At 47.2% G+C, this 19492-nt stretch overlaps 1 protein-coding gene across 2 annotated transcripts in view; it reads right to left on the bottom strand.

Annotated features, from left to right (window-relative positions):
- TMEM131 (transmembrane protein 131) overlaps window positions 1-19492 on the bottom strand; it is a 180110-nt gene that overhangs the window by 7267 nt on the left and 153351 nt on the right. For both annotated transcript variants that reach the window (XM_044925606.2, XM_025260667.3), the window contains exons 26-35: window positions 17759-17910; window positions 17212-17354; window positions 16592-16778; window positions 15107-15292; window positions 14153-14311; window positions 12960-13540; window positions 7896-8071; window positions 4723-4850; window positions 367-491; window positions 28-177 (exon numbers count right to left, since the gene is read on the bottom strand). In XM_044925606.2, coding sequence (XP_044781541.2) covers window positions 28-177; window positions 367-491; window positions 4723-4850; window positions 7896-8071; window positions 12960-13540; window positions 14153-14311; window positions 15107-15292; window positions 16592-16778; window positions 17212-17354; window positions 17759-17910 — 1987 coding nt within the window. The remainder of the gene's footprint in view (window positions 1-27; window positions 178-366; window positions 492-4722; window positions 4851-7895; window positions 8072-12959; window positions 13541-14152; window positions 14312-15106; window positions 15293-16591; window positions 16779-17211; window positions 17355-17758; window positions 17911-19492) is intronic.

The raw sequence follows: 19492 nt of genomic DNA on the forward strand, positions 1-19492 counted from the left end.
TGCGGGTGTGGGGAGCACCGTACTTACAGCTGCCGGGCTTGTGAACAGGCACGGAATCCCACTCTGGCGGTGGAGAGTCCTTTTCACCTTCTGAGCTGCTGGTGTTGCCTAGTTCTTGACTGTTTGGGAGAAACTTTGCGAGGGAAGGTGGCCTGCTATCCACTAACTTACTTGTACCTGTCCAGAATTCAGAAAAGAAAGCCATGATGGAGGATCATCCCTTTCTTTCGGGCCAATTTCAAAAAACCTTCTGATGAGAATGAGAATCCACCTATGCCTGATGACTCCTGAATACTGTGAACTCACAACCAACAACTACTAAACAACGAATCGTCAGACCACCTGTACGATGAGAAAGGAAAATACCTTTTGTTTTCTGGGAGTTTCGTGGTTTGGATCCACTGGTCAGTGTAGTTGGAAGAGGAATCTTGGTTGGGAGATTTCGGCGCTGTTTGCTTTCCAAGGGGGCAGTATACGGTAGCTCTAAGGAACTGAAAGATAACCACGGTGGGACATTCAAACACAACACTTTGTTTCAGGGCTTAGAGGAGAAGTCACTGATCCAGCTACAATCTCAACAGCTTCTTTGACTCATTTGGCCTCCTGATGCATTATCCACCCACCATCCTGAGGGCTGGGCGCCTTCCAAGCACTTCTAATACTGCTCAGAAGACATGGACAGACTCATCTGCTGTTCTGACAGCAGACAGGGAACTGAGGTCCATTATTTAATAATGTGTAACGGGTCGGAGCACCTACCTCAGATAAGGTGTAGGAAGCTGTTAGTACTAACTAGCCTTGTAGGAGCTGCTCAGTGCGGTCATTCTGCTCGTGAGCAGGTCTCAGCCCACCTGAAGCCTCCTCACGCAGCACCTAGATCCTCGCCCAACGTGTGCACTGCCTGCGGGGCTCTTGAATGCGGAGACGCTGAAAGCGCTCAGACTTAGAACTGTCAAAGGTCCCGTGACTCAAGCTCTGAACCTGTTTTCCCACGGACACCATGCAGTGAGCCAGGGCTAGTTCCTGAGTGACCTACACATCCCCCAGCGCCCACGGCAGGGCGGCAGGACTCTCCTGTTTGTCTAAGGTCTAGGCTGAGTGGGTAGGATAAATATTCTTGAACTCAGGGTTCATCTCAGGCCAAAACTTAAATATTATTTTCACTGATCTATTTAGAGTATATTACTTCCAAAATATTAAGAGGCAAGCTTAACATAATAAACATGTATAAATAGGACAATTAATTGGCTCTGAACTTCCTGTCAGCAAGGCAAAACGGGAGACAAGTTTAAGTTTTAAGGGCTATTTTTAAGTTTCCACAGCCCGATGAAGAAAACATTGAAGTCTGCTGAGAGAGAAGTGATCTTTAGGAGAAAGACCTGGGGAGATGGCCCACACAGCCAGTATGGTGAGCCTTGGAAACACATGAACCATAAAAACCTTCACAAGTCGCCTCCGTGCTGCCCACTAAGATCACGGAGGCCTCTCCGCTGACAGGAACCAGACTGACGCGGCCCAACAGAAGGACGCCTTTCAGCTGAAGCAACCCAGTGGCCTCTTACAAGAATTACTCTAAAAATCATCAGTGGGCTCTGGTGACGGCCGCAAAGCTGTCAGTTCAAGGCTGAGCTGATAGCTGGCTTTCCACCAAAACTTCACAGAGTTCACTGATCAATACAAGCGTTCTTAAAGTGGGCAGTGTCTGGCATTTTCCACCTAAGTGCACTTGCTGCCCCAGCCTCCAGGGGTGTCACTCCGACCCAGCACTCTGCCCCCCACCCCCACCCTTCAGGTTCTTAAAGTGCCACATCCTCCTTCCACTACCCCTCCGAGTTCACCCTCCTAGGGGGTAGCAGATCTCTGCTGGGCTCTGGGCCTGGCACCGTCCAAGCTAGCTCACACCAGTCGCAAATGTGAGGACGGCTCAGACTTTCTATATCCAATGGCATACCAGTGTCCATCACTAGCACACGCCCCCTCCTTTCAAAAAGGTAAGCAGATTATATATATATATATATATATATATATATAAAATGGTATATAAAGCATGATTTCATAAACAAATTTTAACAGAGGTGCTTTATAAACATTATATAAGGTAGTTGGTCAAAGGTCATTTTCTTTTCATTCTTTTGTTTCTTTGTATTTCACAAATTTTCTATCATAAATTGTTGTTACATTTGGAATTAGTATAAAGGCTAACCAAAAATCCAAAGGGCTCAGTTCACCCAAATGAGTAGAATTTTAGGTGGGCTAACAAACTGACGTGAAACAATGCACTGTTTATGGGTGAGCCTACTAGGGCTGCAGCTTTATAAATCTGGCTTTCTACTTACGATTGACAAAGACAATTTAAAAAGACACTTTAGAGCATATTGCTTAAACTGCCTTCTGGTAATGATCTCTGTTAACTACATACATCAAGAGGACGTGAGTTGAGACTCCCCTGGTGGTCCAGTGGCTAAGACCCTGTACTCAATGCAGGGGCCCGGGTTTGATCCCTGGTCAGGGAACCAGATCCCACGTACTGCAACTAAGAGCTGGCGCAGCCAAATAAATAAATTAATCTTTAAAGAAATGCGCGTTCTCACTCTGCCTCCCGACTGGGGGCTGGAGAGCGGGCAGCTCTGGCTCGGGATACCAGCAAACTCCCTCAATCCCCTGCAGAGTCACGGCATCAGACGCCGTCTTGCACGGACCCTCAAAGCCAAGCCTGCCCACAGCCAACTGACTGCCCAGAAAGGTCAGAACACAACAGAAGTCACCGGGGGATGAGAGGGGTGATGCATACGTGCAATCTGTTTTAAATGTACTGAGCTGGGCGTCAAGGAGAATGAGCAGTGTCCCCATGGTGACAGTCACCTATGGACTGATTTCACTAAGATAATCCTCAGAAGCTGGGCTTTTAAACTTATGATCCTAACAATGACAGCACAACATTCCATTCTCACAAGATCTCAGGATACGTAAAAATTAAGGTTTTTCATAATTTGGATTTTTCTACTTTAAAAACATAGTGAGCACTGGGAAGCCTGGCGTGTTGCACGCAGTTCATGGGGTTGCAGAGTCGGACATGATTCAGCAACTGAACAACAACACTTTAAAACATCTGGTCAGTCAACTAAGCCTGAAAAAGGCCTAGAAGAATAATCTCTAGCCGCTTGACTAGGGCTGTTATTCCTGTCTTGCGGTGCCAGAGTATTAGCACCAAAGTGCCTCAGGCTGATTCCCCTCAGGGCAGAGTCAAGTGCCATTATTCCACTTGACACTGCTTCTAACCAGGTCAGATCGTTCTCGACAAGCTGTGTAGTCAGGCCACTTCAACCAACATTTTGCACAAAAGGGTAACTTTAAGTATAAATACTCCATTACTAATATTGCCATGTACTGTGTTGCTTCTTAAGTTCAGGGACAAGGTTACATTTTTATGCAGTAATCACTAATTTCTGATTAGCTTCTGGTTCTACAGGACAAGCTGGCCCTGTTGAGTTAAGCTGTATCATCTAGGGCAGAGTCCAGTTTACTGGTGTTTTTGCAGAGTTCAAGCTTTATTCCTAGAATCTGAGTAAGAACAGACTTTCTGCAAAGCTACAGTCAGTTCTGATGACAACAAACCAGGTCTTCCTTTATTAACTGACACAGAATTCCCTCAGCTTCCTGGGTTGATGTCCACTTAGCAGAGAAGAAGGGCAGTACTGGCCCCCATGCAGACGCCGTCTTGTGCGATGGACTAGCACGGCGCTGTCAGCAACGCCAGAACCAGGACTGGATCATTAGACCCAAAGATAATCAAAGTATGAAGTGACCTTAGGACATAATAACCCAGGAGTGCAAATCATTCATTTCCTTGGGGAAACATTTTGTAGGGCGCCCTCCCTGAGGGGCCCAAGGACCCTGGCAACTGTCTGGTGGTAATATCTGCCCTGAGCACTTTTTTTTTTCACAAGGTAAGAATGTATGTGCCCTGTGTTAAGTTGCTTCAGTTGTGTCTGACTCTTTGCAACCCTTTAGATGGTTGCCTGCCAGGCTCCTCTGTCCGTGGGAGTCTTCAGGCAAGAATACTGGAGTGGGTTGCCATGCCCTCCTCCAGGTCATCTTCGTGATGTCTCTTAAGTCTCCTGCATCAGCAGGCAGGTTCTTTACCACTAGTGCCACGTGGGAATCACAGGTTAAGAATAAATTTTTCCAAGTTTTACAGCCCTGGAGTCCAGATCCCCATGACAGCCCCGGGTGAGTGAGCAGACCCAGAGCTCCTTTGAGAGAAATTATGGTCACACCTGTGGCCGGAACATAAAGTCCAGTTTTGGGCAGAAGTGAAATGGCTCTCTGCCTGGGAGCAAATCACCAACTGTATTTTTCTCCTCCATTCCTCCCCGCCCCACCCATATTTTGGCTGAGCCACGTGGCATGTGGGATCTTAAGTTCCCTGACCAGGGGTTGAATCCATACCCCTCGCAGTAGAAGCAAGATGTTTTAACCACTGGTCCTCTTCTGTTTTTACAAGTTTTAACTCTGCCTTTTGTATGTATGACCTCAGAAGCATGTGCCTGTCCCTCCCCAGGGATAGTGAACGCTGGGCAGCAGAAAAAACCCAGAGGAACATAGCTTTTGTTGCAAAAAACCCCAGAAAAACCAGTCAAGCAGACACAACCATTACCGAGTTCTCACCAGTAACTTCTCTTACTTATACCTCATTTCTCTGAAATCATATACTTTTCTTACCTGGGTTTCACATCTGCTGGGATTTCTTTCTTAACATTTAAGAGTTTTTTGCTTTTTTGTTTCACTTGAGACATTTCGTTTTCATGTTTTTCAGGCATGGCTTGTTTTCCCTTTTGCTTTTCTGTATCCTGTAAAAAAAAAAAGTATACTTAATTGCTGAGTAAGATTAAAAATGCCTGATATAGTCCTATTTGAAGGCAGAGACACAACACCAAAGATGGAGAAGATACATATATCACAAGTATACAAATGATAGGCTCCTTTCTTCAAATCGCTCTCAACGTGGTTCTGTCAATTTTCCAGCCTTTGATTTATTATAATCATGTTTTACTGGGTCTGAGTTATAAGGCATGTCTCTTAAAATTATGCTCACGTCCTGACTAGAGTGGCGGCGAAAGTGGTAGCAACAGACCGACCGCCTGTTGCTGGGCACTGGGGGCGGGGCCTCCCTTTCTACAGGGAAAGGTGAGGCAGGACCGCAGGACAAAGCGACACACTCCTGCTGATGGTCCTCATCCTGTGCATGAGCAAGCCCCCAGGGCAGCAGACAGCACAGGCGAAAGCGTGTCCCTCCAAAGTGTTCAGGGCAACGCATGGCGGTCACAGTGTCGCGGTGGCTGGGATGCCAACAGATGCACCATCCAGGGGAGGGGCCCAGCCATTCAGTCACTTATTCAGCCATCCTTCCCCGGTCACCCCGCTGGTGTCAGGCAACGGGGTTACCAAGAGGGCCCAGTCCCTCCCCTCAAGGATGGTGAAGTCTAGCAGGAGGGAGACACCGGACACAGATCAACTTGCATCCATGCAGCAATGTTCACTGGCTGAGACTGGAGCCTAGGAGCCGTCCCGTCGGCTGAAAAGGCCACAGCCCAGGTGCTGCTCAGAGCTGTGCTGCTCGACGAGCCCAGCGATGCTGCCCCTGGGTACCAGTTCAGGCGCGCACGAGAACTACACCAGGCGCTCAAGACTAAGGGGAGCCGCCGCTATACCCACCCGTGAGCCCGGGGGCTTGTCTCTAAACAGGGCAGACACCATTTAAGCATTGGTGACCCCCCTGGAGCCACCTGGAAAGCGGGCGTGCACGGCTCACGTGCAGAAGACCACACACAGCACGGGCGGGAAGTGGAAAAAACAGAAGCCTGGTTCTATGTCAGGGAGCACAGGGCCAACTGCAGGGAGACACCCTGGCTGAAGGGCAGAGCTGCTGCGAGCGGTGGACAGCTCCCACCAAAGGGCAGGTGAGTGTCCACAAGACAGGGTCAAGCTGCAGTTCAGGTCACACAGACCCATCCACCTGATGGCAGAGAGGGGTACAACGTCCTCCTGCCCCAGCACCTTCTGAGACTGTGCTGAGTCATGTAGGAAGTGTTCCGGGGCCACCGGACTCATGGAGAACTTTGCAGACCGTGAGCCCAAGGACAGGAACCTGGCCCTTCTGTCCACGGTTGTTTCTTCTTTTATTTTCATGGTTGTTTCTTAAGCGCCCACTATGCAGGTTCCCAACACGTGTTTGCTGAGTGCATAGGGAGAAGAGGGCTGGAAAAGACACACGTGCACGAGCAAATGACCTGCCAGGCTTGTAATCTAGTTGGGAAAAAAACACACACAACAGGCGAATGTGTCAGTTACAAAGGAACAAGAGCGCGGGGCTGGAGGCCAGAGCGCTGAGGGGCACGTTCCTGGTGGTCTGGAGGTTAAGACTGAGCTTCCACCGCAGGGGGCACAGGTTCAATCCCTGGACGGGGAAGTAAATCCCGCATATGACTGAAAGCAACAACAAGAGCAGCGAGTGCTGAGGGGGAGGAATAAAAACTGCTCAGTAGGGAGAATGGCAACAGGCATGGAGGTGGCTGGACTGGAGCAGCATCTATGGGAAAGCACATGATGGGGCAAGAGCCGAGGACCAGGAGGAAATGAATCGCAGAGGAGGGAGAATGACGCCGGAGGGGAGTGCCGGACGAGTGCTCAGGCAAATGCTGGAGAGGCGGAAAGAAGGCAAACAAAGCCGGTGAGCAAGTCTGTGCTGAGAACGCTGTCCAGATGCTTAAAGTTCCTCTGCTTTTTTTTCTTTGTTACTGATGCATTCGCCTGTTTTGTGTGTGAAACACACGCTCTAGTTTCTTCCCAAGTAGATGACAAACCCGGCAGGTCATTTGCTCTCGCACACGTGTCTTTTCCAGCTCTCTTCTCCCCATGCACTCAGCAAACATGTGTTGAGAATCTGCGTGCTGGGTGCTTGACAAACCGCCGAGGACAGAAAGGCCGGGTTCCTGTCTCAAGGGGCTGAGACGGCTGAGACCCCACTTGAGGACCACGAGCTGGCTGGCACCGAGTGCCAGCCCCAGCCGTGGACGGCGCTGAGTGGGCCCAGAGCAGCCGCCAGGCCTCAGGGACGCGCAGGCGAGGGCAGTGACAGGAAGTGTCACGTGCAGACTTGACTTTAAAAGTTAACAGGTGAGGCTGACACTGCTGGACGCCTGTAAGAAATGATTCCTTAAGCCACTAGATTGAGACTGAAACAGAAATTCAGCCCCACGATATTAAAGGCTCTATTTGGCTCATTTTAAATCTGAAATATGGTCATTTAGAAATAAAAAGGTCCAAAGGGAATTACACCCTCACTTTTCCTCATACCTTGTAACACACGCTCTCCGACACAGCCCAGCAGTAACATCACCCTCCATCCACCTCGCGGCCATGGTGCCCAGGCATTTGGCAGGATGAGTCCTGATGCCCACGACGCCCTTGGAACTGGGCGTGGGGAGTGAGGACGCCTTCCTGGTGTGCTGGGGGAGTGCTCGGAGCTGGGGTCCCCTGGGGCTGGGTCACAGCCACCGCGCTGCCCGCTCCCAGGGCTTCCTGCAGCGGCGGCGGCGCAACAGGACACAGCCAATTGATCGAAACAAGCGGGCGACGCCGCCCCATCCTGTGCTGATACTTAAAATCTGAGACAATTTTCATGAGCCAGAGTGGTTACTATTTCAGACAGACCCTAACTTTCCAATTTCTAACTATTCCACCTTATTAGCAGGCTTCCTGACCTCTCCCCTGAGGAAAGGAACTTATTCTCGCCCGGAGCTGTGGTGCCTGTGCAGGAGGGACAGGTAACCCGGGCGGGCACATGCCCGAGCGCGGCCATTCTGCGCCCAGCCCGCCCCGCGGGGCCGCCCTACCTCCTTGAGGAGAGGCTCTGTGTCTGGGGTGGAGGCCTCTGTGGTGGTGGACGAGCTGTCGTCGTCAGCCAAGGAGTCCTTCAGCTCGTCTTCCAGGGCCCTCCCCTTTCCCTTCTTCTCCTTCTCCTCCTGCTTCTTGGGGGGCTTCACCTTGCGCTGAGAAGGCTTTCCTTTCCCTGGGGGTGAGAGTCAAAGTAAAAGAACCCTTGATATTTCAACAGCTTGGAAAACACAGCCGTTCAAACTCTGTTTGAAGAGGCTGAACTCTGATTAGTAACAGTTTCTCGGTTTCTTCTCTAAAGCTTCTCAAATTAACATTTGACTTTCTGATTAGAATATTTTACAAGATCAACAATTTTTGAGGCATAAGTGATATACAATAAGATACGCCCATTTTAAATGTACAGTTCGATGAGTTTTGGCAACTCACTAGTTTTCACAAATCTGTGTGTGTCTAGAAGACAGCTGGCCCTTGAACAACAGGGGGTTAATCCATATACAGGTTACAGCCGGCCCTCCACATCTGTGGTTCCTCTGCAACCAGATTCACCCAACTGGGGACCCTGTGGTATTGTAGTTTCTACCGCTGGAAAAAATCCACGTAAAAGTGGACCTATGCAGTTCAAACGCTTGCTGCTCAAGGGTCATCTGTACTTTTATATTCCAGAGATGACAGAGCGTTGAGAAGTCAGAGGAGTGAAAACCAGAGATTCCGTCAATCTCTCTGGTGATGGGAGCCTGACGGTGACACGGGATGAGCTGCCACGTGTGTCATTTGCGGGGTGCCGAGAAGCCTGGCGGCTGAGTACAAATTCCGGCCCTCCCGTTGGTAGCTCCTTGATCTCGCCCTCTCATCTGCAGACCCGGGGAGGTGACCTCACAGTGCTGTGAGGAGGAATTACAGGCAGCCCCTGGGCAGTGTCCAGCCGCTGCTACGTATGGGCAGAGGGTAAAACAGAGTGACGAAAGGCCTGTTATTTTAACTAATGTGGACGCTCCCAAGACAGACAAGAAAACAGCCACAACATCTGACTGCCTGCTGTGCTGCAGTGCTGTGTGCCCTGCGAATACGGCAGTGAGAACCATCAACACAATCCCTGCCCTCGAGGAGCTTCCACCCTAACCGGAACAGAGCAGCAGAGAAGCCCATGGAAGGACGCCAACAGCTTGGGCTACGTCCATGAAGCCACCTGGGCAGGCAGGCTGGGCACAGCTGCAGAAACCACATCTGCCACCGTTGAACCCATTCTATGTCATTTAAAAATACATCTCCTTAATATACCTTATTTAAAACCCCGATGCCTTATGGTGACTGTTGATGGATGCCAGTGACTCAAACTTTAATTTCTCCAAATCACCGAGTTAGTTAGTAAGTGGCAGAGCCAGATCACATTCACACTCTGAAGGCAGAGCCTGGCCTCGCCACCCCATGGCACTTGGCACCCCCCCACCTGAGATAAAGCTGCCCCTCAGACTGCCAGCGGCAGACACACACCAGGGTGGCGACAGATCCAGCGGTTTCTGCAGTGAATGCAGACACTGCCAGTGGCTGCACCTGGCTTAGCGCATTCTCGGGTTTTAACCCTCAATCCAGCAATGCGCCCAGCCAGTCCCCAGGGCTCACGTGGTACGGGAGGAAAAACCAGAGAAATACAGAATCTAGGCTGTCCAGTTGCAGAGGTCCTGCTCAGGCCAGCCACGAAAGGAGGGTATTTCTGGGGCCCCTCTTCCATGAGGGACAGTGACTGTAGGGGTGATAGAGAAGAGATGGGATGTCTAATTCATAACTCATAACTTGGATGTCTAACTCCAAGCTGTCTAACTCATAGAAGGCGAGGGCTGGGGAGACCCTGTTCCTAGGACAAGGGGTCATTCTCAACAGTCTACAAAAGCCAGACATCGCTGAAGCTCATTACAAGAAGATTTCTTTGAGATTTTGGGGAGGGCGGGGGAGAGAACAGGGCACTTCTGGAAAGAAAAGTGCCAAAGAATGCAAAGAAACATTACATATTTAATGTAAACACACAGGCTACTTGGCAGGGGTGCTGGGGTAAGTTTTAGAGAGATGATAACGATTCCACCAGCTGATGGTTTTGTGATATATTAATACCATTGTTCGGCAAGAGCTTCCCAGGTGGCACTACTGGAAAAGAATCCGCCTGCTGATGTAGGAGATGCAAGAGACACAGGTTCAATCCCTGGGTTGGGAAGATCCCCTGGAGGAGGAAATGACAACGCACTCCAGTATTCCTGCCTGGAGAATTCCATGGACAGAGGAACCTGGTGGGCTACAGCCCATGGGGTTCCAACGAGCTGGACACTCCTGAGCAAATGAACACCGTGGCACTATTCTGCAACCCCAAGATCAATGCCCATCGTTTAAAGTTCATTTAAAAGACTGATTTTCTACATGTATGTTGTGCTTCAATAAAAACACTTATTGAAGAAAAAAACAACAGGAAGACCTGGCTCATTCCTTCTTTCCCAACAGCAGTGCTGGGAAGGATATCAAAAGCGGTGGCTGCTCATGTGAAGCCGGCAGTCACTGTCTCTTCGTGGCCTCAAAAATCACCTCCATCATTAAACAGCTTTTAGTAGGTCGACTCTAGGACCACCGTGGAAAGTAAAGAACTTATGTTCTAGATGAATGACGCTGAAAAGAAAAGACGGGCCCATTGTATCGGTGTCAGAGGGCTGTCTTAGACCAAGGAACAAGGGGTTCATTTTGCTAGAGCCTCTTTGTGCTAAGATAAGATAATATATATTTATTTTACTTATGCTCTAGATAAGGGAAAAACAAATTACGTAACCAGATCTAATTTTAAACAGAGGAACTTTAAGCATCCATTTAATATTACTGTAAAAATTACCCTAAAATACGTAAGCTCTATTTACTCATTACTGACCAGGGACTTTTTGCAGAAATGAATGCCAGTGGCTGGCAATTTCTTATGTAAGTGAATACTGAAACATCTCTGGTCAATAATGTTCAGGTAATAAAAGACGTATTACTATGTCTCTGGTCAATAATGTGTTAGAAAAATAAGATAACAACAAAGAAGATTTCTGTGGAAGAAGTTAAATATTATTCAAGACTTTTGACTATCTTATAAACCCAAATGCAAGTAATTCTATGAAGACTGTATAGAACCAGTCTTCATATCACTGGAATTAAGAAATTTTCTAAAACTCCTGGACTCTGGAGGGTCAGGTTTCTTTTGGCTTCTCAGGGCTGCCAAGTACCCTGTTCAAACCAAAGGCAATTCCTGGTACATCAGTGAGGGGGTACTGAAATAGGCTCAGAATAACATAGTATGGCTGCAACAGAAGAGAGAGTAAGTCACAAAAAAGTTCAGGCTGTACAGGGAATGAACTGAGATACAGCCAGAGGTCATTTACCGTTTTTCACATATGGACTCCGGAAGTTACAAATAAGTCCGCCTGTGCATGTGTGGCGGAGAAGGCAATGGCACCCCACTCCAGCACTCTTGCCTGGAAAATCCCATGGACGGAGGAGCCTGGAAGGCCGCAGTCCATGGGGTCGCAAAGAGTCGGACAAGACTCAGCGACTTCACTTTCACGCATTGGAGAAGGAAATGGCAACCCACTCCAGTGTTCTTGCCTGGAGAATCCCAGGGACGGGGGAGCCTCGTGGGCTGCAGTCTATGGGGTCGCACAGAGTCGGACATGACTGAAGCGACTTAGCAGCAGCAGCAGCAGTGCATGTGTGGTGTGTAGGCTTCTGTGAAGGCAGCCCCACGTCATGCTCTCATGGAACTCTCTCAGTGTGGCTGACCTCACTCCTCTTGAGGACACTGCAGAGGTGATGGGAGGTCACTTCCAAGAGTAGGTCACAGAAGACCGAGACTTCTGTCCGCCAGCCTGTTCTCTCTCTCGAATGTTTGCCTGCTTGCTCTGGTAAAGCCAACTGCACTGAGCTGCCCTACAGAGAGGACCCAACAGGCTGCTGGCCACAGTCAGCAAAGAACTGAGACCAGCAGTCCAACAGGCCATGAAGAACTGAATCCTGCTCTCAGCCACCTGAGTGAGCCTGGAAGCCGGTCCACCAGCAGCTGAACCTTGCGAAGACTTTAGCCCCAGGCGACACCTTGACTGCCGTTCTTTGAGAACCTGGCAAGCTGTGCCCAGATGCCTGACCCCCCAGAAACTGTGCTAGTAAATGATGGGGCCTAAGCCACTGGGTTTTGGGGCAACCTGTTGCTTAGAGACAGATGATTAATACAGCACGTATGTACGCATGCTCAGTCATGTCCGACGTCCTGTGACCCGTGGACTATAGCTCGCCAGGCTCCTCTGTCCGTGGGATTCTCCAGGAAAGAATACTGGAGTGGGCTGCCATTTCCTCCGCCAAGGGATCTTCCTGACCCAAGGATGGAACTCACGTCTCCTGCACTGGCAGGCAGATGCTTTACCACTGAGTCACCTGGGGTGAAAACAGCGTAGGAGCTCTAAAGCAGGGGTGGCACGCTTCTGGGAAGGGCCGGGCAGTCAGCACCTGCAGGTTCCCGCCCTGACAGCCGCTGCTGCTGTGGCACGAGAGGAGTGCAGATAACGCGTGAGCGAAAGGCACGCTGGTCCCGAGGACGGGGGACGGCTGTGTCCACGGCTGTGGTTGGCCAATCCCTGCTCTAAAGCGCAGGTTGTACAGAAATCCTATTTTTGGGTCAAAAGGCAGATGACTGCCATTTTACCACTGTGTTAAAAACTATTTTAATGATGGGGAAAAAAAGTTCAACCTACCACAGTAACATAGTCATCACAGGCAGTGAAAATAAAAACAGTAGGTGTCCAACAAATTCCTGAATTTGGTAAGTGTTTGGTAATCTGGTAAGAGAAATATGGGTATCTTTTATGACACTCAGATACTTCTGTGTGCATCTTGATGCGAAAGAGCTGAAGTCCAAGGGCAGAGATGAATGTGAGCCAGGAGCACACCTGCTAAATTAGCTGCTCATCACAATTACGACGGAGATAGCCCCCTACACACGCAGTGGCTGTCCCCTTGAGTGTCACACTGTCCCAGAAGTGAGAAGGTACGGTTACCTTTGCTTTTCGACAAGGGTGAAGGCGGTTGCTCTGTAAACACATCTAGGGGCGGGGCATCGTGGTGCTCGAAGTCTTTGTCCATGGCTTCGATGAGACTGGTGATGTCTGAGTCTTCGGAGCTGTGCCGGGTGCTGCCGGGGCGCTCTGGGTGGGGCGGGGGTGCGAGGGGCGCAGGGGACAGCCTCTCGGGCTGTGGCTCCTGCTGCTGAGGCACGGGCGGCGGCGGCGGGGGCGAGTGCCGCTCCAGGGGGCTGTGGCCATGGTGCTGGCTGCTGTGCTGGCCCTGTCTGGCCCCCTTGGACTTCCGGCCTGCGGTGTGACCCTGGGCCATGCCGTGGGACTCGAAGACCAGCGGGCTGGCTTTGCTCGCCGACTGGGCATTAGTCCTGCCGGAGGCACCCGCGCTGTTTTTGGCTCTGGCGCTTTCCACGTCTGCCGAGTTCCTGCTGCTGTGCGAGCCGTGCGGGTGGACTGGCGGGCTGCACTGCTTGTGGCCCCCTGCGCCGGGCCGGGGGGCCGAGCCGCCCGCTGCGCACAAGCCCCGACTGTGGCCGGGCTCACAGCTGAGCGTGTTCAAGCTGAAAAAACGATCAGTCATAGCAAGCTGTGAGGTCTAACATTAAAAGAAAATTATAGGACATTCATGGTGGTCCAGTGGCTAAGTCTCCACGCTCCCAACGCACGGAGGGGGCCCAGGTTTGTTCCCTGGTCAGGGAACTGGATCCCACATGCTACAGCTCAGAGTCTGCATGCCACAACCAAAGATCCTGCACGCCTTCAGGGACGAACGAAGATCCCACGCGCCACAACTAAGACCCGGGACGTCGAAGTACAGAAGTAAATTAAAAAAAACTATACGTACTTCATCAGTAGAGCCACTGCATATATGAATGACCCTTAGGTAGTTCTACTCGTGACAAGAAATAGGATACTTTTCACAACTCTACTGGGTCTGTTCTATCTGAAAATTTGGGCAGCAAGTCACTGGCCTCAGGTAGAGTATCTTAACCCTCATCAATGTAATAAACACATGGCATCTTCTAAGAGTTCTCAGTAACTGAGAGTGACACACAGGGCATTACAATTTTTTCCCCCGAGCAAAGACAAAAAGAAGAAACTTATTTTTTCTTTTAATTACATCAGCCAAATCTATGCATATTAGAGAATTTATCTCCAGCAGGTGCACATACTTTCCTTCAGATGAAATACCAACGATTCTCCTGAGATCAAATGGTCTCCCCACATCAAAGGGCGGGTTCGAGGCCTCAAAGGACAGCCGCCTTCGGAAGGGCTCCCAAATTCCTTGAGCTTCTAAATAGGCTGTTCCAATTACCAAGAGAAACAGCGCACTGCAGGGGGGAGAAAAGGTGGAGAATCCGGGTTCACGTGTTAGTGCGAGAGCAACAGGATTTGATACTAAGGGCAGAGTTTCTTGGTAAAGTACACAATAATATAAAAAAACAAAATGCCTGTGACGAGCAAAGGCATTTGGGTCTGCCCACAGACTTCTCTAGTGTGCCAGTGTACAGGCAGGCTTGTACGGAGGAGATAACCACTGGAATCAGAACAGACACTGGAGGGCACCCTTCCTTCTGCCAAGCAGCAGCTCTTTAGTTCTAACTCTCCAGACCAACTCTCTTCCCTTGAAGGATGGGTTGGGTAAACATGCAAGTTAATTGAGAGGCGAGTAGATCTCATTCTTAAAAAATAAAGAAACAGACTGAAAAAAGGATGAGGATGCTGAGGGCTTAAAAAGTATTTCTCATCAGTTTTACGTTCTTTAGGTATGATATGACTCAATTAGCATACACTATTATGTTTGAGTACACTTCATATGTCCAAATCAAGTAATTTCCTGGTAAATTATGAGGCTTTTTTTTTCCTTTAAGAAATTAAGCTGTACTGTATGTGTGTAACAAATTTTATAGGTAGAAAAGACTCTGGTTTATTGTATGTGTCATCCAAGAGGGGTTTAGGTCTGACTGCTCCCACTGGTGTATGTAAGCCTGACTAGGGAGTGCTGCCTCTTCTGTCCGTTGGGTGGATGCCCGGCAATCAAGAGCAGTGCCTGGCACGCAGGGGGAGCTGTGATCAACAGCGTCAAGTGATACATACACCCCAACCTCGAAAGAAGACACAAGTACCTCATTATTCCTGAGATGATGATGTACAGAGCCAGCTCCCAGTTGGGCCTGGGCAGGGCTTCTGCACAGGTTGCTAACATATGGTAAGGAAGGGATGCATTCAATACAAACACAAACTCAGAGCCACTGGCTGTTATAAACTTCAGTTCACGGATGACTCTAGAAGCCGTGAAATCAGGAGTAAACCTAAAATGCAAAGGTGGCAGTGAGACTAGGTTTTTAAAAATATACTGCAAGCAGTTTAAATATAATAATTTGAAGCAGAGCACAGAATTTTAGAGATTGGCACTTTTATTCAACTTTCTCATTTTCAGATGGACAAAGTATTGTCCTATGAGATTAAATAACCAAAACAACTTTATTTTGTGGATAACTATAAACTACATAGAAAGAGAACAATGGTTGGCTTTCCATAATTAGTAATTCAGAGAGAAGTCTCTGAGCTTCTTTCCTTTCCTTTCTTTTTTCTGTATTTAATTCCCTCTCCTCTCCCATGATACACTTGCAATAATGCCTTTTTCCCAAGAAACCCATCCTAGCCCTACTGATGTACACCTCCTCAAGCACTGCTTTCTGTCCTAATGATGTAATTTTTGTGTTAACTGTAGGCTCCCCAAGCACACGATCTGCGCCTTGAGGACAGGTGTCTTACTCTCCGCTGTACCTGCAGGTGCAGAGTGTTGTGCCTCACACGAGAGAGAGAGGCACTAACAAAGTGAACGCCCACGGAGGACCAGGGAGTGAGCATTCGACTAACGGACGGTGGTTACATTAGTGAACCTTTAGAACAAGCTATCAATTGTTAAACGTGCTGCAACTATTACCCATGCAGGCATTACCACTGTTTTCTGACCAAACTCTCACACGACATGGGAAAACTGCACGTGTGAGACACAGTGTCTGCTCTACTGAGAATGATCTTACGGTTGGCTCTCTACAAAACCTTGAAAGTTTTTTAAAAAATTAAGTATTTTTTAAATTATGAAAGCATGATAACACATTTACAGGAGACTTTAATTAAAGTTACATATAGTTCCACTATATATACACACACACATATATACTTATAGTTCCATTATATAATTACTTTTTAAGTAGATAAGTTAAGATTTTTAGTTGGAGTTTCAATATTAAGCGCTCAAAAATTAATAGAAAGAATAGGCAAAAAAGCAGAAGGATATAGTAGACCTGAAAAGCACTATGAACCAATTCAACATATTTAAAATGTATACAGTTTTTACACAACAGCAGGATACAAATTCTATTCAATTTTCCATAGACAATGAACCAGGAGACACTGGAACATATCCAGGGACATAAAACAAGGTGCAAAAATTGAAAATAATTTTGAAACTGGTTTCTTAGTTTATCTGATCTACTTTGGAGTTTCCACAATTTTGAAAACAAAGAAATGAAGAAATAACCAAAGACTAAGTGGGAAAAAAAAAGATTTAGTGATTCATCATCTCATGAGAAAATACTTACAGAATGACTATGTCTTTAGAGGCATTGGCGCTTAGTGCAAACTCTTGACAGTTGACGACTTTAAAGCCATATCCCTCACAGGAGTACCCACTGACTTCAATGGTTTCTATGTGAATTGGAAGTTGTCCTGTGTTCTCTACTTTAAATGTTCTTTTCAATGTGAAATTGGGTTCCCTTAGTCTCATACCTAAAGGAAAAAAATGAGGAGTGTAAATCTTGCTGTCCCGTGCACCAGGTCCAAGTGACGATAACACATCCTTCACTAACGTATCCCAGAGATTATGATGGAGCTCCTCAGGCCAAAGGGATGAGCCACCACCCAGGTTTCATCAGGAAGTTCTCTTCTTTGTTAAGTCATTTTAGATGGTGGAAGTTTAATTAGGCTTTATATTTCACATTCAGAGTAAATCAGCTAAGGTATGCAATGAACACTGATACTTCAAAGCTTGTAAGATCCAAATGCAGCAACTCTGAAAGCGAGTTCGGGTGCTAAAGTCTCAAGTACTCATCAGTCATGCATGCACATGCCCATGTAGAAACAGCGTTCCTGTTTCTGGAACCACTTACTGTTGAAAAGGAGCGCTGACATTTGTGCGCATGCCTACGACAAGAACACTCACCCTCCGTACAGTCTTTCAGCAGCGCTTCTGTGATTTTGAAGCGTAAGGAGCTCCCTGGGCCCGGAAGCTTGCCCGCCACCCTCAGGTTCTCGGTTGTCCCCTGTCCTTGGACCATCACGGCATCCATCACAGTCAGGTTATTTCTACGTAAGAAGAAGCCCAGATTGTCCTCCCCTTAAATTTGCACAATCTTTTGATCTTGAGTTTTACTGCTACTTTATAAACAATGTGAAGGTCAATACAGTAAGTTTAACAGTCAAACATTGGCACTTAAAACTTTAAAAACGCTTACATGACAAAGAGCAAGAGTTTTACATTTTCGAGAGTCACACATGGACAGTAAGACACTATTCATGTCTTTTAGCTAAAAATATAGTTACAATGCTATGTTTCATGAGGCGTGGTGTGCGTGTGTGTGCGTATTTTGGACAAAATGAATACCCTGTTTCATAAATAAATTAATGCAAATATTAATATTGAAACAAATCAAGAAAGGACTCTTATATAAGTACTAGAAGTCAACCCACACTTAAATCACAGAACATACCTGATTATGATTAGGGAAGAAACAGTTCTATTGTGAACTGGAGTAAACTTTACTTTGACAGATTTCTTTTCTCCAGGTTTTAAAATTAAGTTTAAAACTAAATGTCGGGAGAGGCCCTCTGTGAATCCTGTTGAACTCTGCAGTGGGTGAGCCTTGAATCATTGGGCAAACAAACAAGAGTCATTAGTATATTTTCTGGAAAAAATTTTTTCCCTTTACCCCATTCACAGCCGAGTATTAGTTTCTCCAAATGACTAAACAAATTTATCCCTTATGATTTAGATCCTGGATAGCTGTCAAGCAGAACAACCGATGATGACAACTTCATATTCTGCATTAAGTCCCAAAAGGGGTTTTATTCCCCAGGTCACCAGAGTCTTCATGTTTGTACTAAGCACTTGTTTTTGTGTACAGATCTTTTAACTTTAAAGGTTCTGAAACATGACATAAAAAACCAGAAAAGGACAAACACCCAAGAGATGAGCAGCTCAACGCTTTAACACAAAGCAAACAGCTGAGTGGCCAGCGCCCAGCGCCCTGAAGTCCTGCTGGTGCTGCCCCTCACCTGTCAGTCATGGTTTTCCTGCCTTTCCCCTCAGAAGGCTACTGGCTGCAGTCTTAAGGCCACATCATTTTATTTATAAAGGTATTTCCAATTCATATCAATCTATCTTTGAATTTTATTTTGAAAGCTAAGCCCCTTATTATTGTTTCATAAACACTTAATGATTTAAAGTTCAAATAAGTTCAGTTTAATAATCAAAATATGACTTCTTTTGACAGTTACAGATAAGATTAAAAAGATTTGCTTTTTATTAAAAAAAATCATAGTTAACACTGCTCTGATTTCAAGTAACATTAAGTTTAAACTTTTTTGGGGGTGGAAGGGCTGGTAGTACTTGGGTATAAATGTCCATGGCACTTTATATACCTGCTAACCTGTGGAAGGAAAGGGAATTTTCTGTTATTTTCTACTATACACAGATCTATTTCAACAGCATGATTCTATGGACATAATTTCATAGCTAATAAACTCTGTGAAGCACACTACTTTTCAACTCTCTCTTCTGAGGCGGCTATTTTTTTCCTGCATTGAAAATTCTTCTCTGTCAATGTCTCCTAGTACAACAATGTTCTGACTGCTCCCAAATGGTTGGTGAATAGGTTCCCTTTAAATAAACTGTTCTGAGTAACTGACACACACATTATACACTATACCTATAGTCCCAACAAACAAATTCTGATGACATGGAAAATACTTTAGGATTTTGTGATACCTCTGGGCTAACACTCAGTAATTTTCATAGTGGTGGTTCTTGAAGAGGGATTCACGGACCCTTGGGGATCTGAGAGGTCTTTTTAGGTGTGTCAAAACTGCTTTCACAACACAGACCAAAGTTCTTTGCCTTTTTCACTGTGTTAACATTAGCACAAGCAAAAGCAATGGTGGGTAATTCAACTGCTGACCCTTTAGCTAGAAGCAAGGTAGCCTTATCAAACCTCCCTGGTAGCCACGGCTTTTCTTCACTGCCAGGCACTTACAACTAACAAAAACCAAAACCAAAACCTGTGACTGATTAACTAGTAATAAATATTAATCTTAAATCTCAACCCTTGAGCACAAGGCTTTTTACTACCGTGTGATAGAACAAGGTGTGCCTGAAGCGCCCCCTGCAGCAGGCTGGCCCATGCTGTCTGGAAGAGCTATTTGAGATGCCAACAGAACTAACTCCT

This window comes from Bubalus bubalis, chromosome 12, assembly GCF_019923935.1.
Source record: "Bubalus bubalis isolate 160015118507 breed Murrah chromosome 12, NDDB_SH_1, whole genome shotgun sequence".
Taxonomy (NCBI): Eukaryota; Metazoa; Chordata; class Mammalia; order Artiodactyla; family Bovidae; genus Bubalus; species Bubalus bubalis.